The sequence below is a fragment of the Odocoileus virginianus genome, chromosome 5 (genome assembly GCF_023699985.2).
Source record: "Odocoileus virginianus isolate 20LAN1187 ecotype Illinois chromosome 5, Ovbor_1.2, whole genome shotgun sequence".
In the NCBI taxonomy this organism is placed as follows: Eukaryota; Metazoa; Chordata; class Mammalia; order Artiodactyla; family Cervidae; genus Odocoileus; species Odocoileus virginianus.
This window is the reverse complement of record NC_069678.1, coordinates 81,183,315-81,207,385: the sequence shown is the minus strand read 5'-3', so window position 1 is coordinate 81,207,385 and position 24,071 is coordinate 81,183,315. Positions and strand designations below refer to the sequence as shown.

The window sequence follows — 24,071 nt, the reverse complement described above, 5'->3', positions numbered from 1 at the left end:
AGCATAAGCCTCTGACCAGCTCACAGAAATACTAAAGGGAGAATTAAGTAATAAAAAGGACAACAATGTAAGAACTGTAACAAAGTAGTTAATCATAAAGTTAACTATTAGATAAGTGGCTTAGGACTTCCAGCCAAGAAGTCACAGTGAGTGTATAGTAAGTATACAGTAAGCTGGTATAGCAACATTAATATTAGGCAAATAAAGTTTAAACAGTAATCTTCAAAGGAGGCTATAACACCTCACTTCGGAAGTGTTTTTGAAGTTTTCAGGTAAAATGTTTTGGTTCTAACAATGACTGGGGACAGGGAGTGCTGCAGGCCTGAGATGCTAAGACATCCTGCAGCTCCAGGACTGTAATACACAAGGAAGCCTTGTTTCATGTGCTGTAGAAAATGCAAATGTCTTATCAGATATTCATGTAAGTAAAGAACATATTTATTATTATCTAAGCTTGGATTCTAACTCCATTTTACATTAAAAACCAAGTCACCTTGCATGGTATCAGTATATACTGAACTTCCTAGGAATGCAACTACCTGTAAATTAAGGAAAATTGCTTTTTGTTTTGTTGAGAATATCATTAAGAACTAGTCATCATTTCAGAAAATCAGACCACCAATGACAGTGCTGCTCCTGAATCCCAGTATAACACATCTGTATCAGATCCATTTGCATATTTTTAATATTCATATTTTTTATATTTATATGTTTATATATTTATGGTGATTTATTTAAAACACCTTTTATTTTGTACTGGGGTGTAGTCAATTAACTGGAGAAGAAAATGGCAACAAACTCCAGTTCCATGGGAAATCCCATGGGCAAAGGAACCTGATGAGTTACAGTCCGTGGGGTCACAGACAGTCGAAGAGGACTTAGTGACTAAACAGCAACAGAATAGCCAATTAATGATGTCCTAACAGTTTTCGGTGAATAGCGACCGCAGAGACTCAGTCATACATAAATATGTATTCCTTCTTCCCCAAACCCCCCTCCCATCCAGGCTGCCACATAACATTGAGCAGAGTTTCATGTTATTTAGCCTTTTTTAAAATATCAAACATACATAGGACTTTCCTGGTGGTCCAGTGGTTAAGAATACTTCTGCCAGCGCAGAGGACACGGATCTGATCCCTGGTCTAGGAAGATTCGACATGCAGGGCATGTGCGCCACAACTACTAAGCCTGTGTGCTGCAGCTACTGAAGCCTGCATGCCCTAGAGCTCATGCTCTGCAACAAGAGAAGCCACCACAATGAGAAGTCCATGCACCACATCTAGAGTAGCCCCCTCTTACCAAAACTAGAGAAAGCCTGCGCACATCAACCATGACCCAGCACAGCCATAAATAAATAAATACAATTTTTAAAGTATATATGTATAAAGTGTATTTTTGCTTTGCCCACAAACTTATCATTGTGCGTATTCTGCCAACTTTTTTCTCTAATGAAACATTCCAGATTAAATGAACATCTTAGAAACACTCTGATAAACTTGGCAAAGATATATTATACCTCCTTAATCAATCTGTAATTTGTCTTGGCAAGCTATTCCTATTTCAACTGAAGTTCCTCTTTCCCTTATCACATAGAAATAAATCTGGTCTACTATTACACTTTTATTCTAATATTCTATGGCATCTGTTTTTTTGTTTTTGTTTTTGCATGGAGTGGCTTCTATCTTCTCTTAAAACTAAAACTAGTCATGCTTAAGAAGGTAAAAGCATCTGTTTTATTATGTATTCCAGCACAGTCAGGTCCCAAAATGTGCATACTGAAATCTATATTTTTACTAATTTAATTTTACTCTTCTTTTATCATACAGTTTCATCAATGATGTTTACCATTGATCTTATATAACTATAAACAACAGAACCACAGTTCCATATCAATTTCATTTCAGGGTAGTTAAGAGTTAGGTTTTAAAAAATTGTTGTAACAGCTAAATTTATACCACTTACTACATACAAGGTTCTGTTGTGTAACTGCTTTATATATTTTAACTCAGCTAATCCTCAAAATAATTCTGTGAGATATTACTAACATTTCCCATATTACAGCTATGGAAACTAAGGCAGAGAGAGATTAAATAAGACTTTTTCAGAGCTTCAGCAAATAGCTGAGCCAGCATCTGAATTCTGATAATGCAAAGAACAGTGGGCCTGAAAGTGTTCAAAACAAGTGGTCTAAGGAAAAAAGCACTGCATGCACAAGAAAACAATTTACCAAATGCATGAATACTACATCATAAGAACTGAATCACATTCTCAGACCACTATGAGATAAAATTTAAAATCAACAATAAAGAGATAATTAAAAATAAGCATAGTGGGCAATACTAACTGTTTACCCAACATCTATTGTCTCCTTTTCTTCACTGACGTAAGTCCAATTAGGTGGCACTGTGCTTAATTAAAATATTCAATCTTCCCTTCCCTGCAGCTAGGGTGGACAGATGTCCTAGTTCTAGTAAGGACATGGAAGTGGGAATTGCTTGGTAGAGGATTCTGGGAATTCTAATGTTTTCCTGATGAAATTGTTCTTTTTATCTGCTGAAGCATAGATGTGGTGCTTACATCAAGAGCAAGAGGACAAAAGCCACACACTAAAGAGAGCTGGTGGAGGCCTGGATTGTTGATGAATTCCTTAAGCAGTTGTAAAGCATAGGAATTTCTCAAGATTTCCTGAGAAAAATTATCTTATTTGAATAGTCACTGTGTTCTGATTTCTATAACATACTGCCAAAGACAATCCTAACTGATCTGTAAAATATTAAAAATAAATAATTTAGAGTTCAACCTAAAGATTCTAGGGAGGACTTCCCTGGTGGTGCAGTGCTTAGGCATCCACCTGCCAATGAAGTGGGCAGGGGTTCAATCCCTCGTCTGGGAAGATTCCTCATGCCTCGGGGCAACCAAGCCCATGCTTGGCAACTACTAAGCCCATGTTCTAGAGCCTGTGCTCTGCAACAAGAGAAGCCACTGCAGTGAGAAGCCCACACACCGAAACTAGACAGTAGCTCCTACTTGCTGTAACTAGATAAAGGACTGCTAGCAGCAATGAAGACCCAGAGCAACCAAATATTTTAAAAATAAAAACAAAAATAAAGATTCTAAGGAAAAAAGAAAGTATAATAACAAAGCTAAAAGCAAAAGTTAATGAAATAGAAAATGAAAAAATAATAAAGAGGGTCAACAAACCAAAAGCTGATTTGGGAGAAGAAAAAAACTCATAAAGAAACATATCTCCAGGGGCTTCCTTGGTGGCTCAGTGGTAAAGAATCCATCTGCCAATGCAGGAAACACGGGTTCAACCCCTAGTCTGGGAAGATCCCACACACCAAGGAGCAATTAAGTCCATGCACCACAACTGAGCCTGTGTTCTAGTAGCTACAACTACTGAGCCTGCATGCTGCAATTACTGAAGCCCAAGTGCCTAGAGCCCATGCTTGGCAACAAGAGAAGCCACAATGAGAAGCCTGCACATCACCACAAAGAATAGACCCCCCCATACCCACTGGCCAAAATTAGAGAAAAGCCCATGCAGAAACAAAGACCCAACACAGCCAAAATAAATAAATAATAAAATTATTCAAAAAAGAAAACATATCTCCAGAAATCTTTCATTTTCAGGTCACTGCTTACCTTTCTAGACTCATCATAGGCTTGCTACTTCTTTCCATGCACTCAGCAGACTTGAACCAAACTCAATTTCTCACTCACCACTCTGAGAATATTCCATGCTCTTATTCCCCTGTGCCTCCACAAATGCTTCTCTTCTTTCGTGAAATACCCTCTTCCCTGGTTGTCTTCCTGACAAGCTTTCTTCTTCTAGAAAACTCACTGGTGACCTCCTCTGAGAAACCTTCTCTGACTCCTAAGTTTGTCCTGGTGGTCCATATTAAATTCCTTGGCACCCTTTGTATACTTTCACACACTTACTAACTATATAGTAAGTAATCTGAGGCTCTTGCTACAGGCTCTGTTTTAGCAAGTACTATATTTTAAATATATTTCCTTTTTTCTCACCCTAAGCAAAGAGCTTATTTAGGGTGAGATTTTATTCATTTCTCTATCCCTAACACTAGCTCAATGTCCTATACCTAATGAGCACTAATTATATATTTGCTGAGTAAATGAATGAATGATTAAGATAGCAAATAACTGCAATGTTTATTACATTCTCAGCAGAGTATGAGATCAGCAGAGTATCAGCAGAGTGCTATGAGATCTTAAAGGAGAAGCAACCAACCCTCCCACCTTCCTTATTGCAAAAATAATATGCTTTAAGATAAGGGTTTTTTTTTTTTTTGCTACACCGCAAGGCCTGCAGGACCCTAAGTTCCCCAACCAGGAATCGAACCCCGGGCCTTTGGCTCAGTTCGAAACAGAACACAGTTTCTAACCACTGGACCCCCAGGGAAATCCTAAGATCAGCGTTTTATATCTCTCACATGCCTTCGCATATATCAACATCAACAGAAACACACCCATGCACTGAGTGAATCCAAGTTGTACATACAACTTCTGTGCTTCCAGTTTTTGTTTTTCTAGCTGGATTATTAATTAAGGTGAAGGATCTTGGGAGCTACTTCGGCATAGCAGTACACACACAGTAAAACTCTCAACCTGATAAATTATCCCCTGATGTTACCTAGTGCTGAGTTTATCCCCCAGAGACATCTGCAAAATTCTTTACTAATCAGTAGCCCAACTTTCCACATCAGCTCTGGAGGAAATAGTAAATGGATGGAATATGGCCAAAAGCTACAATCATACACTACTGTGAGTGAACCTTAAGAATACATGTGATACAAATAGTCTCCTTTAAAACGTATCACTTCACCCCAAAACCCTGAACCTCCCCATGAGAGTTCCCTCTCTGAAACCTCACTGTACCTCAAAGAGGTTGCAAAACCAGATAAATGCAATAAGAGAAACAGCAGGAAATTTAGCAAGAAGCAGTTTTGACAGACAGCAAGGATATGCAACAAGGACCATTTCCAAGGTGAAGAGCCCTAAGAAGCCTTGGACTGCTATCATCCTTTCTCCTGGGGTTCTCAATGCTAAACTCCTTTTAAAAAGGTGGTGGGAGATGGGAAGAAACTTCTTTCCTCTCTATTCTCTTTTGTAAATCTCTGTAATACAGTGTTAGCCCCTTGGATTCAGCACATGCAAAAATAAATAAATAAAATTATTTTTAAAAAGTTACAGAAGAATTAATGAATTAAAGAAAAATTAAAGAAGAATTCTGGTGGGTCAGTGGCTAAGACTCCATGCTCCCAAGGCAGAGGGCCCAAGTTCAACCCCTGATCAGGAAACTAGATCCCACATGCCACAACTAAGAGTTCACATGCGACAAAGAAGATCAAAGATCCTGCCCGCCACAACTAACACTGAGAGCAGCCAAATAAATAAAAATAAATAATTTTTTAAAAAAGAGTTAACTGCAAAAAAAAAAAAAAAAAAAGAGTTAACTGCAACCTAAATATAATGATGTTACATAAGACTGTAACCCATAACTTGCTAGGAGACTCCCATGTTTGCTGGCTTTGAAGAATCAAGCTGCCACATGGAGAAGGAAACACAGCAAGGACCTACAGCCCTCAATCCAGCAGCCTGCCAGGAACTGAATGATGCCAACAACCACATAAGCTTAGTAGCAGATCCTTCCCCAGCTCAGCCTCATATAAGACAGCTGCCCTAACTGACACCTTGATTGCAGCTTTGTGAGCCTCTGAGGCAGGAGACCCAGCTAAGTCATACCTAGACTCTTCAACTACAGAAACAGATATAATAATATGTGTTCTTTTTAAACCACTGCATCGGTGGTAAAATTGTTATGCAGCAATAAATAACTAATATACTATCCTTCCCTTTGTGTGGCAATTACTCTTGTACTTAAATAATGTTAATATAAGTGATTACCATTAGATTATAATTTCTACAAGGTCAGGATTAACAAGTTTTAATCATCACTGTATCTCAGTGCTATAGCTCAGCACTTAACACAGTGTCTGGTGTGAACAGATGGATAGATGGATGACACACTAAGTTGTGTCCAACTCTTAGTGACCCCATGGACTGCAGCCCACCAGGCTCCTCTGTCCATGGGATTTTCCAGGTAAGAGTACTGGAGTGGGTTGCCACTGCCTTCTCCTGATTATGCCTGTTCCAGGCATAATGCTATATCTTAGAGAAACAAACGTAAATAAGACACAGTCCCTGTTCTTATGGAGCTTAAAGCTAAGTAGGATGACAAAACACTTAATCAGATGATTTCAAAAGAATATGTTAAAGGTAACATAGGCTTCTGTGAAGACACAGAATATGGGCTTTTAACTCAGACTGCATGGGTCCAGGTACAGGAGAGGAGAAAATCTTCTCCCCAAGAGTAGAAAGACAAGCAAGGCTTGGGGGGGGGGGGGGTGATCAAATCAGTGCACTACCAGTACTACTCTCTCAAGATTGACATAATTATCAATAATATCTTCAGAATATAATCTAGTCCCCAAATGACAAAGTAGTCGGTATGTTGCCGCCGCTGCTGCTGCTAAGTCGCTTCAGTCGTGTCTGACTCTGTGCGACCCCATAGACGGCAGCCCACCAGGCTCCCCCATCCCTGGGATTCTCCAGGCAAGAACACTGGAGTGGGTTGCCATTTCCTTCTCCAATGCATGAAAGTGAAAAGTGAAAGTGAAGTCGTTCAGTTGTGTCCAACTCTTAGTGACCCCGTGGACTGCAGCCCACCAGGCTCCTCTGTCCATGGGATTTTCCAGGTTAAGAGTACTGGAGTGGGTTGCCACTGCCTTCTCCTGAGTATTCAGTAATGGTGGGATTAAAAACAAGGAGCCACACCTCTTGAGATGTGAGAAGACACATTTTAGTACTATATTAGTTACAAGAAAATCTGATACCAAAGAAATTCAATAAATCTTCTAAAGGAATGTTTGGGGATTGATTCTCAATAGATCAATACAATCAAGATTTATAATGATCAGGCAACATGATCTTATGTATAGAAAATTCTAAAAAAAAAAACCAAACTACAAAAACTATTAGAATTAATAGAAGAGTTCAGCAAGGTTATAGGATACAAGATAAATACATAAAAATCAATTGTTTTCTATACTGTGTTGTGTGCGTCCATAGTCACTCAGTTGTGTGTCAGACCCTTTGCAACCCCATGGACTGGAGCCCACCAGACTTTTTGGTCCAAGAGGATTCTCTAGGCAACCCACTGGAGTGGGTTGCCATGCCCTCCCCTCCAGGGGATCTTCCCAACCCAGAGATCGAACCCAGGTCTCCGACACTGCAGGCAGATTTTTTATCATCTGAACTACCAGGGAAGCCTGTTTTCTACACTAGCAATAAGCAATCTGAAAATGAAATTAAGAACATAATTTTCCTACAACAAAACTGCTAGAAACAAAGTCTGAGAACCTTAGGACTTTGAACCCAAGGTAGCTGGAGCATTCTCCTTATAGCACATACAGTTCTCTTCTAGAGGAGGCAAAAAGGCTGCTGCTCTGCCTGTTTTTCCCTACAGTATCCCTTGCTGTCACTCTGGAAGACCCCAACTGACTTATGCCTGACACTGACATTCTCAGTTTGATCTTAGCCACTGCATTCTTCCAACACTTACACTCCTGAAGTTAAAGGAAGGGTCCTCATTGCTGGAGTATAAAAATCCTCCCAAGTGAAACATCACTCTTAGTTTTCTTTTTAAACCCCCTTTCACTGTAATAACTTTTGTTTTAATAAAATATTCCTTTTTTTTTTAAGACCTAAGAAGGAAGGGAGGAACACAGAAAGAAAGGAAGAGAAGAAAGAAAAGACAATTCCACTTACAATAGCACCAAAAGTTAAGAGCTGAAATGACAGAACTATTAGAAGAAAACATTAGGGGAAATCTTCACGACATTGCATTTGGCAACAATTTCATGGATATGACATCATAAGCACAAACAACGAAAGGAAAGCTATAAATTGAATCTCAACAAAATTAAGACCTTTTGTGCATCAAAGGACACTACATAAAGAACTACAACTCAACAAAAACAACCCAAGTTTAAAAAAAAAGGAAAGACTATGAAACAGATTAAAGACAATCTCTTCAACAACTGGTGTTGGGAAAGTTGGACAACTATGTGTAAATCAATAAAATTAGAATACTCCTTCACACCATGCACAAAAATACTCACTTAGTATCATGCTTAGTGAAATAAGTCAGAGAGAAAAAGACAAATACTATATTTTATCACTTACTTGTGGCAGCTAAAAAAACCAAAACTAGTGAATATGACACAAAAAAAGCAAAACAGACACAGATACAGAGAACAAGCTAGTGGCTACCAATGGAGCAAAGAAAAGGGGCAAAATAGGAGCAAAGGATTAAGAGGTACAATCACTATGTATAAAATAAACTAAAAGCACTTTACCTATAGCACAGGGAATATAGCCAATTTTTATAATAACTATACATGGACTATAATCTGTAAAAACTGTGAACCTCTATGTGGTACACCTGAAATTAATATAATATTGTAAATCAATTATTATCTCAAAAAAAAAGCTCACAAGATACTACTTCACACCCACTAGGATGGTTGCAATAATAAAAAATTTAAAAAAAATAAAGAGAATAGTAAGTGCTGATGAGATGTAGAGAAACTAGAACCCTTACACATTGCCTGCAGGCATGTGAAATGAAACAGCCACTGTGGAGAACCTCAGTACCTCAAAAAGCAAAATAACTATATGACCCAGAAATTCCACTTCTAGACATACAGCAAAAGAATTAAAAACGAGTACTCAAACAAATACTTGTATACAAATGTTCATAGCTGCACTATTCACAATAGCCAAAAGAGGGAAACAATTCTAATGTCTATCAACAAATGACTATATAAACAAAATGTGGTATTCCATATACCGGAACATTACTGGGCTATAAAAAGGAATGAAATGTTAATACATACTATAACATGAATTAATGCTGAAAACACTATGCTAAATAAAAGAAGTCAGTCATAAAAAGTCACATATTGTATGATTCCATTTATATGAAACGTCCAGAATAGGCAAGTCTATAGAGACATGAAGTAGAACAGTGTTTGCCTGGAGATGGGGGAAGGGAGGAATGGACAGTGACTATTAATAAGTACAGGATTTCTGTTTAGAATGATAAAAATATTTTTAAGTTAATGGTGAGAGATGTACAGCCATGTAAATTATACTAAAAACCACTGAATTATGTATTTTAAAAAGGAGAATTTTATATTACCTGAACTATTTCTCAGTAAAGTGCTTATTAAAAAGAAAAAAAAAAAGTACCCTGATACTTTGTTCTGGAGTAGAATTCCAGGTTTTATAGGTTTCACAATACACACTAAAATACATTATCTCATGGGAGTACTTTAATTATCTCAAGAGACTGGAAAAGTCATCAGTCTACAAATCCTCCTTCCAATTATATTTCCAAACAAAACAAGGACTAGTATAAGAAGAAATTAAGAGCCTTCTACTGTAGCCCAACAGAAACACTCTTAATGTGAAACTGAACAGGTTGTCAGCCACTGCTACACTGGAGCTGAATAGATTTTTCACTTACCAGAGGTGAGAGACTGGGGCCATTGTGCCATTTGGTTTTACATTCTTTTCTCTTTACAATGTACATACAAACACTCATGTCACCTCTATTTACACATACCCCAGTTCTTCCCTAAATAGATTTCACTAACATCCAAAATATCTAAGTCATTTCTTAGAAACAACTGAAATTATCCTGTTTTGTAGTATTTTAAAAACAAGAAAAAGATTAACAGTCAAAGGAACTCTCAGAAGCTCACAAATGGTTTTGAGTGTAAATCCAACCTATTTTGCTTCTAAAAGGGTATTTTTTTCTAATTTCAGTAACAGATGTTATATATATCTTTTCTAGTGCTGTTGGGTCAGGGCTTTATAACCTCAGCACTATTAACATTTTGGGCCAGACAATTTTTGGTGGTGGACGGCTATCCTGTGCATTGTAGAACTGTCAGTGGATCCTCTACCCACTAGATCGCAGTAGTACCACTGCCCAGTTGTGACAGTATCTCCAGATATTGCTAAATATCTCTTAGGAAGGCAAAACTGACCCCAGTTGAGAACAACTGCCCTAGTTCATCATTCTTAATTATTTCTGGACTTCCCTGGTGGTACACTGGCATCCACACTTCCAATGCAGTGGGCCTGGGTTTAATCCCTGGTTGGGGAAAATCCCACATGCCTCATACTGTGGCCAAAAATAAGGAAAATGACAAATTACCTAATTGTAATTCATGGGGCTACTGACCCACAAAGTATACAATAAATACCATGAGGTTTGATAGTCATGGCTTTCTATCCTTCATAAAATATAGCCTAGTAGTCTTTGTTACTTATCTAAAGACAGGCTTCAGAACTAAATTGAACAGATTAATATAACTAAAATCTATTCTTAAGGATGAATGACCAGAGGGTCCTAAATCCTAAAACGGAATTGTTTTAAAACTAAGATCCCACATGCCACGTGGTGCAGCCAAAAAAAAAAAAAACAAACAAACAAACACAAAAAGTCCACATTCTTTAATATGAAGTCATCCATCATCCAGTTTTCTTTTGCTATCTAAGGCAACTAAAAGTCCTTAAGATACCTGCATAATTTATACCCCCCACACCAGAAGTTAAATATTTTCTTTTATTGCTACTGATATATTTTTTATTTAACCTGACCTTTACAGCTCTGTAATCATCTGTACTTTGTAATCAAAGATAAAAACTAACCATCACCTAGCTGTACACTACAGGGCTATTAGACCAGAGGTTGGAAAACTTTTTCTGTAAAGGGACAGACAATAAATATATTGGGCTTTGAAGTTATATGGTCCCTGTTGTAACTACTCAACTCTGTCACTGTAGCACAAAAGCAACCATAGAACATACATTACCAAATAAGTGTAGATGTGTTCCAATAAAACTTATTTACCAATGCAAGAGGCAGGCAAGATTGGTCAAAAGACTAAAATTTGCCAAACCCTGTGTCAGAATATTACATGTGAGAAAAAATAAAGATATTTATTCCTCTCTTTCCCAAAGATGTTTTCACCATAAAATTAAACTAATAATTTTCTAAAATACCATAAAATACAATTAACTTCTGTTGTTGCTGTTCAGTTGCTAATTCGTGTCTGACTCTTTGTGACCCCATGGACTGCAGCACAGCAAGGTCCTCTGTCTCCACTATCTCCCAGTGTTTGTTCAAATTTATGTTTATTGAGTCTGTGATGCTATCTAATTATCTTATCCTCTGCCACCACCTTCTCCTTTGGCCTTCAATCTTTCCCAGCATCAGGTTCTTTTCCAATGAGTTGACTCAGCTGGCAGCAGGGGGCCAAAGTACTGGGACTTCACAGGGTTGATTTCCTTTAAGATTGACTGGTTTGATCTTCTTGTAGTCCAGGGCACTCTCAAGAGTCTTCTCTAGCACCACAATTTGAAAGCATCAATTGTTCCGAGTTCAGCCTTTTTTATAGTCCAACTCACACATTCATACATGACTACTGGAATATCCATACCTTTGACTATACAGACTTTCATAGGAAACATTCTTTCTAATATGCTGTTTGTCACAGCTTTCCTTCCAAGGAGCAGTAACTTTTAATTTCATGGCTGCAGTCACTGTTCACAGTAATATTGTAATTCAAGAAAATAAAATCTGTCACTGCTTCTATTTTTTCCCCTTTTAACTAGCTTTCTTCAATTAATTAGCTTTCTCCTATTTAGTAACAGGCATTCACACAGTGGGATAATGCTGGATGCCTTAAATAAGGAAAAAGAGCCAACTATGAAATCAGGCTCAGGATTGAGATTTGTACTATACCAGTATACAGAAGCCTGATCCAAGAAATTAAAATAAATCCTTTAGGTTCAGATGCAGAATCTAAACAAACCCAGCAGAAGCAATGTCAGACCTGTATATTAAAACACATCCACAACCTAGAAAACTGCAAGGTAAAACCTATCTCCCTGAATATAGGCTCTCAATATAAAATTATAAATCACAGAAAAAATGAAATACCAGCAGGTCAAAAGACCAAATAGTAAAATATCCACACGCTAAGACTTGCACCTAATCTGAAAGGGACTAAAAAAAAAAAAGTTTAATGGTCAAAATTTACTCATCTCTATGCAAATCTACTAGAAAACCGATAACATTCTCTTTTTTCAAATTTTTATTTATTTATTTTTGGTTGCACTGGGTCTTCGTTGCTGTGCACAGGCTTTCTTCAGCCACAGCAAGCAGGGGCTACCCTTCATTGCAGTGCACAGGCTTCTCACTGTAGTGGCCCCTTTGGTTGCACAGCATGAGCTCTGGGGATGCAGCCTTTAGCAGCTGCGGCATGTGGGCTCAGCAGTTGTGATGCATGGGCTTAGCTGCTCTGTGGCATGTGGGATCTTCCCAGATCAGGGATCAAACCCGTGTCCCTTACATTGGCAGGCAGATTCTTAACCACTGGACCAGCAGGGAAATCTCAACAATAATTTTCTAGTAAAATATAATTACTGAAATTGACTTAAAAGAAACAAAAATTTATACACATCAGTTAAACTAGAAGGACAGAAAAAATTTTCAAAGTACTTGGCCAAAATTTGACAGAGGAATTCAATCAAATATTCAAGGAGTAAATTATTCCAATAATATTTCAATATTTCCAAAGCATATGGGAAAAAACTTCCAAATTATTTTTATGAACCAAGCATAACATTCCTAACAAAACCTAAAAACAGAAGCATAAAAGGGAAAAACACAGCCTATTCTCATAAATATTCAGATATAAACACCCCAGCAAAAAGAAGACAGCAGATCATTAAAGAATAATACACAAGGAATGCAAAGATAGTTTACTATTAGACTACTTACTAATATAATTCACTTTACTGACAGGAAAAGACAAAAATAAATGCATCATCATATGTATTACAGTTCTTCAAAGAAACAGAACCAATAGGATACATACAGAGACAAAAATATTTATCACAATTGGCTCACATAGTTATAAGAGCCTGATAAGTTCCAAGATCTGCAGTTGGTAACATGGAGGCCCAGGAAAGCCAATGGTGTAATTTCTGTCTGAGTCTGAAGCCCTGAGAACCAGGAGAGCCAATGGTATAAGTTCCAGTCCAAAACATGGCAATTCAGTTCAGTTCTGTTGCTCAGTCGTGTCCAACTCTTTGTGACCCCATGGACTACAACATGCCAGGCCTCCCTGTCTATCAACTCCCAGAGTTTACTCAAACTCATGTTCATTGAGTCAGTGATGCCATCCAAACATCTCATCCTCTGTTGTCCCCTTCTCCTCCCACCTTCAATCTTTCCCAGCATCAGGGTCTTTTCAGATGAGTCAGTTCTTTGTATGAGGTGGCCAAAGTATTGGAGTTTCAGCTTCAACATCAGTCCTTCCAATGAATATTCAGGACTGTATTTCCTTTAGGGCGAATTGGTTGGATCTCCTTGCAGTCCAAGGGACTCTCAAGGGTCTTCTCCAACACCACAGTTCAAAAGTATCAATTCTTCAGTACTCAGCTTTCTTTATAGTCCAACTCTCACATCCATACATGACTACTGGAAAAACCATAGCTTTGACTAGACGAACCTGTGTTGGCAAAGGTCTCTGCTTTTTAATAAATCTTTAATAAAACCCTTAATAAAAGGTCTCTGCTTTTTAATATGCCATCTAGGTTGTTCATAACTTTTCTTCCAAGGAGTAAGCATCTCTTAATTTCATGGCTACAGTCACCATCTGCAGTGATTTTAGAGCCCAAAAACATAAAGTCTCTCACTATTTCCACTGTTTCCCCATCTATTTGCTATGAAGTGATAAGACCAGATGCCATGATCTTAGTTTTCTGAATTTGAGCTTTCAGTTCAGTTCAGTCATTCTGTCATGTCTGACTCTTTGCGACCCCATAAACCACGGCATGCCAGGCCTCGCTGTCCATCACCAACTCCCAGAGTCCACCCAAACCCATATCCATTGAGTCGGTGATGCAATCCAACCATCTCATCCTCTGTCATCCCCTTCTCCTTCTGCCCTCAATCTTGTCCAGCATCAGGGTCTTTTCAAATGAGTCAGCTCTTCACATCAGGTGGCCAAAGTATTCAAGTTTCAGCTTCAATATCAGTCCTTCCAATGAACACCCAGGACTGATCTCCTTTAGGGTGGACTGGTTGATCTCCTTGCAGTCCAAGGGACTCTCACGAGTCTTCTCCAACACCACAGTTCAAAAGCATCAATTCTTTGGTGCTCAGCTTTCTTTATAATCCAACTCTCACCTCCATACATGACCACTGGAAAAACCAAAGCTTTGACTAGACAAACCTTTGCTGACAAAGTAATGTCTCTGCTTTTTAATATGCTGTTTAGGTTGGTCATAACTTTCCTTCCAAGGAGTAAGCGCCTTTTAATTTCATGACTGCAATCACCATCTGCAGTGATTCTGGAGCCTAGAAAAATTAAGTCAGCCACTGTTTCCACTGTTTCCCCATCTATTTGCCTGCCATGAAGTGATGGGACCGGATGCCATAATCTTAGTTTTCTGAACGTTGAGCTTTAAGCCAACTTTTTCACTCTCCTCTTTCACTTTCATCAAGAGGCTCTTTAGTTCTTCTTCACTTCCTGCCATAAGGGTGGTGTCATCTGCATATCTGAGGGTATTGATATTTCTCCTGGTAATCTTGATTCCAGCCTGTGCTTCTTCCAGCCCAGCGTTTCTCATGATGTACTCTGCATAGAAGTTAAATAAGCAGGGCGACAATATACAGCCTTGACATATTCCTTTTCCTATTTGGAACCAGTCTGTTGTTCCATGTCCAGTTCTGTTGCTTCCTGACCTGCATACAGATTTCTCAAAAGGCAGGTCAGGTGGTCTGGTATTCCCATCTCTTTCAGAATTTTCCACAGTTTGTTGTGATTCACACAGTCAAAGGCTTTGGCATGATCAATAAAGCACAAGTAGATGTTTTTCTGGAACTCTCTTGCTTTTTCGATGATTCAATGGATGTTGGCAATTTGATCTCTGGTTCCTCTGTCTTTTCTAAATCCAGCTTGAACATCTGGAAGTTCACTGTTCACATACTGTTGAAGCCTGGCTTGGAGAATTTTGAGCATTACTTTACCAGCATGTGAGATGAGTGAAGATGGCAGGCCCAAGGCCTAAGAAGAGGAAGTATTTCAGTTTCAATCCAAAGGCAGGGAAATACAGATATCTCACCTAAAATAGTCAGGTAGGAATTCCCTCATCACAGGAAGGTCACCCTTTTAGTTCTTTTTGGGCCTTTAAATGATTGCTCAGGTGGTAAAGAATCTGCCTGCAATGCAGGAGACCAAGGTTCAATCTCTGTGTCAGGAAAATCCCCTGGAGAGGGGAATGGCAACCCACTCCAGTTTTCTTGCCTGGAGAATTAGCAGGCTACACAGTTCATGGGGTCGTAAAGAGTTGGACATGACCGAGTGACTAATGTCCACATTAGGGATGGCAATCTGCTTTACTCAGTCTACTGATCCAAACGATAATCTCATTCAAAATGTACTCTCACAGACATACTCAGAATAAAATTTGACCAAATATCTAGGCACCACCTGACCCAGTTAAGTCAACATATAAAATTAACCATCATGCTAGAGATTTTGAAAAGACATACAGTAAAGGTCATCATCCATACTGCATAAAAATAGTTCTTAACAAAACAGGAGGTTTTATTATTACAATTTTTTTTTTATTATTACAATTTTGAAGATCAACTAGAAAAAGAAATATCTACTTCAGCCCCCAAATCATATCATGTTTAATTAGGAAACACTACAGGTATTCCCATTAAAGTCAGGAACACAGACAAAGATATCAAATACCACTATTTATTAACACTTTAGGAAGTATTAGTCAATGCTGTTTATTGAGAAAAAATGAGATAAAAAATTGGAAATAAATTTATCATTATTCACAGATATGACTATATATCTGGAAGCTCAAAGTGAATCAACTAAAAATCTATTGCAAACATTAAAAAAAACTCAGCACATTGGGTGCATCAAAGACTAATGTGTAAAAATTAGTAGTCTTCACAAGCAAACAACAAACAGAAGATATAACGGAAGTGCAACTGACATTTACAATTGCAACAGAAAAAAAATGAATATCCAACATCAGAAGAAATGTGGAATTTTTATTTTTTTTATCTTTTTTGAATTTAAAAAAAATTTTAATGTCTACAAAGACAGAAAATACTTGAACAGATGAAAAGGTATGCCATATGCTTATATAAAAAGACTATCATAAAGATAATAATTCTCTAAATTAATCTATAAATTTACTCAAATCTCAATAAAAGGATAATATAGGATTTTAAAACTCACAATAAAAATAAGGAAGAACTGCGAAAATTCAGAAAAGGAATAATAATGATGAAGAAGACTAGAGACTAACCAGATATTAAAATAAAGTTGAAATGATTAAATTATTATAACAGTGTATTATGGTAGAGAGGCCAATGCAACAGAATAAAGTCTAGAAAGACACCAAAATACATACTGAGGGAAATTCAGGACAGAATAAAGGTGACACTTCCAATCAGCGAGAAAAACATTAAATATACATTAAATATTGCTGGTACAACTGAGTAGACATCTTAAAAAACAAATTCCAGATAGATCAAACATTTAAATATAAGTAGTAATACCATAAAAATGATAAGCAAAAAATTATACTGTTATTTATAACATAGGAGTATAGAGAGCTTTTTTAAATAATAAAAGAAACAAGACAATAAAAAAGAAACTGAACTATTTCTACATTGCAAAAATTGTTAAAAAGTAGCTTAAAAAGCACTACAATCTTAGAAAATATAATTCACAGCACACATAAAAAGAAGTTCTACAAAACTAAGATACTTGTAGAAGAATGAATACTATAGGCGATGTAGAATTCTAAGCACCCAGGATACAGCAGTGCAGAGATAAAAAGAGATTTAAAAAAGAAACCTGCCCTCATAGAACTTACACTACCTCTACCATGGAGTAGGTAAGTAAGTAGGTAAATAATAGATAATTGATATATAAACATGCACACACACATACACATACAGACATACATGTATTTGCTTACATAAGTACAAAATATCTCTAGAAGGATACACAAGAAAGCACTGAATACCAGTTACCTAGAGAGAAGAAAACTGAGGGGCAGAAAAAAGCAAATGATTTTTCACTGAATAACATTTTATACCTTTTAAGTTTATACTATGTGATTTTTAAAATAAATTCAATTAAAATTACACAAAATCTGATGTTCAAAGAAAAGCAGGAACAGGATATTTGAAACAAAAGAGAAGTGCATTTAAGAAAAACAAATAGAAAGTCTACAAAACTCTCATCACAAGAAAAAAAGAATCTGCAACTACATGACGTGATGGATGTTAACTAGACCTATTATGGTAATCATTTCACAATATATATTCATATGAAATCATATTGTACACTGAAAATTAATACACTGTTATATGCCATCTGTATCTTAATAAAATCTAAAACAAAAAAGCCAAAAAAAGAGAAAGTCTAGAAAAGAAAAACATAGCAACTGAAATTAAAAAATCTCAAAGGCAGTTTCAATAATAGAGTAGGCCTCAAATGAAAAGAAAGGAAATAGGAAAATAGGCTGAAAATCACCACCACACTCCCCCCTAAAAAAGATAGCACAAAAAGGCAAAGAAATAAAAACATGAGAGAAAAATTAAGAGACATGAAAGATAGCATGAGACAATCCAATATGCATGTAATAGGACTTTAAGAGGCCAAAGAGTAGAATTTTAAAAGATAAAATGTCCAAGAATTTTCTAGAATTTAAGACACACGCATTCTCAAAATGAAGGAGTAAACCACATTCTAAGCAAAATAAATAAAAATAAATCAGCTCCGAGACCAATATAATAAAAACTGAACAAAGAAGAAAAAATAACTCTAAAAAGAAAGGAAAGGCTGATTAACTAAAAAGGGTAACAACCAGACTAACAATTAACTTAGCAACAGCAGAGGTGAATTAAAAAAAGAAGAAAAAAGGGAAGAATAATTTCAAAGTGCTAAAGAAAATACTGTCCTAAATTCTATACACATTAAATTATCATTTAAGAGTTTATTCAGTGTAAAGATAGAAGTAATAACAATAAATATAAACAGATTACAATTTCTCTGTCTCTTTATGGGCAAATTTAGTTTTGGATCAAAAAATTAAATATGAAACTATTTCACAGGACACACATAGAAAATGTACTATCACAGACAGAACAAAAATAGAGACAGAAAAAGACATACTGGGAAAATAATAACCAAAACAACAGATAAATGCATACAGTAAGGAAGAAGGTACATAATATTGATATCAGATCAAGTAGAAATCAAAGCTAACAGCATAAAGTGGGACAAAAATGGAAAACTAGCATTTATAAAATATATACTCTATAGCATACAATCCAATAATAAACATCAATTTCTATTAATATATACTTCACAAAATGAATTATAAACAAAATAACCACACTGACAGAAACACAAGGAGAATCTATAAACACATTAGGAAATATTAAGACTTTTTTCAAAGAAATAGATTAGACTATAATAAATAAGGTCGTATAATATTTGAATAACAATACAAAAGCTCAATCTAAAACACAGAACTTTATGCAATCAAACAAAACAGAAATTCATATTTGTTTCAAATATATTTGTGGCATTCAAAAAAATCTGACCTTGTACTATACCAAAACAAAATCTAAACTATATTCCGGAGGTTTCCTTGATGGTTCAACGGTTAAGAATCTGCCTTGTTGGACATCCCTGGTGGTTCAGTGGTTAAAAATTTGCCTTGCAAATGCGCACATGGGTTCGATCCCTGGTCCAGGAAGATTCCACATGACACAGGGCAAGTAGGCCCTTGTGCCACAACTAATGAGCCTGAGCTCTAGACCTTGCAAGCTACACTACTGAGCCCTCCTGCTCTAGAGTCTCTGAGCCAAATCAAGAAAAGACACTGAAAGAGAAGCCCACACACTGCAACTAGAGAAAGCCTGTCTGCAGCAATGAAGACCCTGCATAGCCAAAAATAAATAAATAAACAACTTTGTTTTTTTAAAAAAAAGGATATGCCTTGCAACGCAGATGACTCAGGTGCAATCCCTGGTCTCAGAACTAAGATTCCACATGCTGAGGATCAACTAAGTCCTGGTAGACCACAACTCCTGAGCTCTTGTGCCACAACTCAAGAGTCCCTGCACTGCAATGAAAGATCCTGCATAATGCAATTAAGACCCAACACAGGACTTCCCTGGCAGTGTAGTGGATAAGAACCTGCCTGCTGGGCATTCCCTGGTGGACCAGTGGCTAAGACTCTGTGCTCCCAATGCAGGGGGCCTGGGTTCGATCCCCGGTCAGGGAACTAGATCCCACGTGCCAGCAATTAAAAGTTTACATGCCTCAACTAAAGATCCCACAGGCCACAACAAAGGACAAAGATCTTGCATGCCACAACTAAGGCCTGACACAGCCAAATAAATATTTAAAAAAAAAAAAAGAATCTGCCTGCCAATGCAGGAAACATGGGTTTGATCCCTAGTCTAGGAAGATTCTACATGCTGTGGAGCAACTAAGCCCATGCACCACAACTGCTGAGCCCACGAGCCCTAGGGACTTCAAGCCACAACTACTGAGGGCCATGTGCGTAGAGTCTGAGCTCCGCAACAAGAGAAGCCGCCAGAGTGAGAAGCCTGTGCACCGCAACAAAGAGGAGTAGCCCCTGCTCGTCACAACTAGAAAAAGCCCACAGGCAGCAACAGAGCCAGAGCAACCAAAAAAATAAATACACGAAATAATTAAAAAGAAAGAGCCGACACAGCCAAGTAAATAAACATTTTTAAGAATAAATTATATTCCAAAGACAGACTTCTTATAAGCCATGCTCTGTGATCATGATGCACTAAAATTAGAAATTAAATATCAAATAATTACCCAAAAGAAAATTCACCATGTAGAAATTTTAAAATTTCATTTAAATAATTCTCGTATCAAAACGAAATCAAACCAAACTACATTTAGAAATGATGAGAGCACACTGAAAACCTGTGATATGGCCAAGTCTAGAGGAAACTTTAAAGCTTAAGTGTATATACGAGAAAATAATACATACTGGGAAAAATCGAGATAAGAATAAAATTCAAAAAGCTACAAAAAGAACAAAACATCACTAGATCTAATAAGAAAGTAATATAGAAATAAGTAGAAAATAGTGAACCATAAAACAAACAGAAGATAATCAGCAGAATCAAAGGTAATAATCTGACTGCCAGGTTCTGCCCAGGGTGGAGTTATCAACAGGTGTGGAAACAGAGACAAACCTCCCTGAGACAGGTACAAGGGCAAAGGCAGGACCAAAGAGACTTCATAGCTATCCCCACAGGTCCCAGAATCCTATATTTCTTAAGCCTTCAGTTCATCAATAAAGGATAGCTCTTTTTTTTTTTTTTCCCTCTTTTGGCCACATCATGTGGCTTATGGTATCTTAGTTCCCCGACCAGAGGTTGAACCCAGACCTTGGTAGTGAAAGCATCGAATCCTAACCATTGGATCTCCACGGAATTCCCAACGAGCTCAACTTTTTTTTTCCTAAGCAAATCCTTTGAGAAGAAACCTAAAATAAATTTGTGTTGCTTTATTTTAAAAATAGAAGACACAAATAGACCATATTAGAGGAAGGAGGCAGATACTGATATGGTACAAATTATACTAATTACACTTAGGTTTGGCTGCAAACAGAGGACCAAATTTTAAAAGTCTTAAGAATTTTTTTCTAACAAAGAGACTCTAGGAGACAGTACAGAACCAGGCAGCTCTCTTCCCTGTAGGCCTGGAAGATGCAGGCTCTGTCCTGTTGCTCTGCCACAGATGGCCTCCATTTGTAGGGTCACACTATGATCAAAAATGTATAACAGCAAATATGAAGGAAAAATGGATATAAGAAGTGGCAAAGGAAGATTTCCAAAAGCTCCCATATGACAATTCTGCTCACACCCTATTGGACAGAACTACTCATATAGTTAAACCTAGCTATAAGCAAAGCTAGGAAATGGCATCAGTGTGTCCAACTAAAAGATCTATTAATATGGAAGAAGGAAAATACAGCTACTGCGGAAACAAAAAAATCTGTGCCACATCAATTACATACAGTATTTATGCCTACATATCTGAAATTTTAAGTAAGATTAATTATATCCTAAGAAAATAAAATTAACAAAAATTACTTAAGAAAGAAAAGATCCCACACAATGTAAAGCAATGTTCTCCTCAACTAATGAACCAACAAGCTCTGGAGCCCACACGACACAACTAGAGAGTCTATGCACCTCGAAGAAAGATCCTGAATGAAGTGACTAAAACCTGATACAGCCAAATAAATAAATAAATATTGAATGAAAAAAAAAAATTTTTTTTTTTGGCCACGCCACAGGGCTGCTGGGTTCTCAGTTCCCCAACCACAGATAAAACACAGGCCCAGCAGTGACAGCACCAGGTCCTAACCACTGGATGACAAGGGAATTCCAGGCACAAAAGGACAAATATTACAGTTCCATTATATGAGGTTCCTAGGATAGACATATTCATAGAGACATAAAGTAGAACAGATACTAACATGGGCTAAGGGAAGAGCTGACTCATTGGAAAAGACCCTGATGCTGGGAGGGATTGGGGGCAGGAGGAGAAGGGGACGACAGAGGATGAGATGGCTGGATGGCATCACCAACTCGATGGGCATGAGTTTGAGTAAACTCCGGGAGTTGGTGATGGACAGGGACGCCTGACGTTGCAATTCATAGGGTTGCAAAAAGTCTGACACGACTGAGCCACTGAACTGAACTGAACTGAAGGGTAGTAGAGGGAGTTTTTTTTTAAATGTGTACAAAGTTTCCATTTTGGATGATGAAAAATTCTAGAGTAGAAGAAGCTCCTATGTTATTTTAATTTTTGATCAGCATGGATTATTTTTATAATCAAAATAAATCAAATATCTTACAAGTTAACAGATAGCTCAAGAGGAGTTTACAATACTGCTCAAGATCCACAGCATCCTGACAAGGCAAAGCCTACATCCTAATGAAACACAGCTATGAACTCTGCAGTGAAACTGACCTTCAACAAAACAATATGAGAAAAACCATGGCATCACTCACCTTGAACACTTCAGAGAAGAAGCCAGACCCTATTTTTTCACAGGTGAAGTCATCTAAACGTGTCAGTCTGGAAAAGGCACTTATAAGAGCTCGATATGAGGAGGGCCAAATTCTTCCCACTTGGGTCATGTTCCCATCCCCTCCACCACCTCCTTCAAAATCCTCAAGACGCTCCACATGTGGAGGAAATCCTGCAAATGAATTCCGTTTGCTCCGATCCATAGTCTTCAATAATCACTTTTTTCTTCTTTTAAGAATGAATTCCATACATAATAAGTTTTTGTTGAGTTTTACTTCTCTTCTGGCTTGACACTAAACAAGAGATCAAAATAACATTTCATTAAAACCATTAATAAAAATTAAACACATGCATACAGTAAACTATTAATGTAAAAGTATTGCCTCCCTTATATTCTAGTTACTGATTTTCAGATCTAAAAAACACTTTATGCCTTTACCTTCAAAAAACAATGATATAGCCATGATTTATTGAGCACCTACTATCTAGGAAACAGTATGAGAGTTGTACATATGTTATGTCATTTGATTCTCAAGTAACCCATGATAAAAAGATTATAATGCTTATTTTGCAGAGAGGTCAAATAATCATACAGTCACTAAATGACAGAGATAAAACTAAAATGCCAGACTGTCTGATTCAAAAACTTGTACTCTTGCCAAAGCCCTTCACAGTCTCACATAATTTTCTCTTCATTTGAAAAAGTCAAGTTCAAATGTATAAAACAAGGATGACAAATATTTTACACTTTAAAACTATATAATTTTAAAAGAAAAGAACTATATCCAAAGGCAATTTAAAAACCCACTCTTGATTAAACAACCCAGTCTAGTGGAAATGACTATAGAAGGCTCTACCACTCTGGTACCTGACTAAGAATAAAAACAAAAGCCCACTTTTTCTTTTAGTCTGTCTCTACTACTTTTTTCCACAAGAATCAATTATATTTAGGTTTAATTAATCCATTTTGAGTTTAGTTTTGTGTTTGGTGTTAAAGAATGTTCTAATTTAATTTTTTTTTACATGTAGCTGTCCAGCTTTCCCAGCACTTATAAAACTCTTAGAGGAAAATATAGGCAGAACACTTGACATAAATTATAGAATTACTTTTTCAATCAGTCTCCTAGAATAATGGAAATAAACAAATGGGACCAAGTTAAATTGAAAAGCTTTTAAACAGCAAAGGACATCATTAAAAAAAAAAAGAAGACGAAGAAGACAACCTACGAAATGGGAGAAAATATTTGCCAACGATGCAATGACTAAGTGATTAATCCCCAAGATTTACAACAGCTCACGCAGCTCAATTAAAAAAAAAAAAGGGGGGGGCAGATCTAGACAGATATTTCTCCAAAGACATACAGATGGCCAAAAAGCACAGGAAAAGATGCTCAACATTGCTACTTATTAGAGAAATGTAAATCAAAGCTACACGATATCAGGCTTCCCTGGTGGTTCAATGGTAAAGAATCTGCCCACCAATGCAGGAGATATGGGTTTGAACCCTGATCCAGGAAGAGCCCATATGCCGTGGAGCAACTAAAAGCTGTTCTACAACTACTGAGCCTGTGTTCTGAGGTCTGGGAGTTGCAACTACTGAGTCCACGTGCTGCAACTACTGAAGCCCAAGTGCCCTAGAACCCATGTTCCACAACAAGTGAAGCCACTTGCACTGCAACTAGAGTAGACCCTGCCTACTGCAACTAGAAAACCTGTGCAGCAACAAAGACCCAGCACAGTCAAAAACAAACAAATTAAAAA

General features: G+C 37.2%; 1 protein-coding gene across 6 annotated transcripts in view; it reads right to left on the bottom strand.

The window, feature by feature from the left end:
• Window positions 1–24,071, bottom strand: part of TESK2 (testis associated actin remodelling kinase 2) — a 135,192-nt gene that overhangs the window by 79,642 nt on the left and 31,479 nt on the right. For 5 of the 6 annotated variants that reach the window (XM_070468237.1, XM_070468241.1, XM_020897401.2 and 2 more), the window contains exon 2: window positions 22,292–22,603. In XM_070468237.1, the coding sequence (XP_070324338.1) occupies window positions 22,292–22,513 (222 nt within the window). In that variant the 5' untranslated portion in view covers window positions 22,514–22,603. Of the gene's footprint in view, window positions 1–22,291; window positions 22,604–24,071 lie in introns of those variants that run through there. The other variant, XM_070468242.1, reaches the window with a different exon arrangement.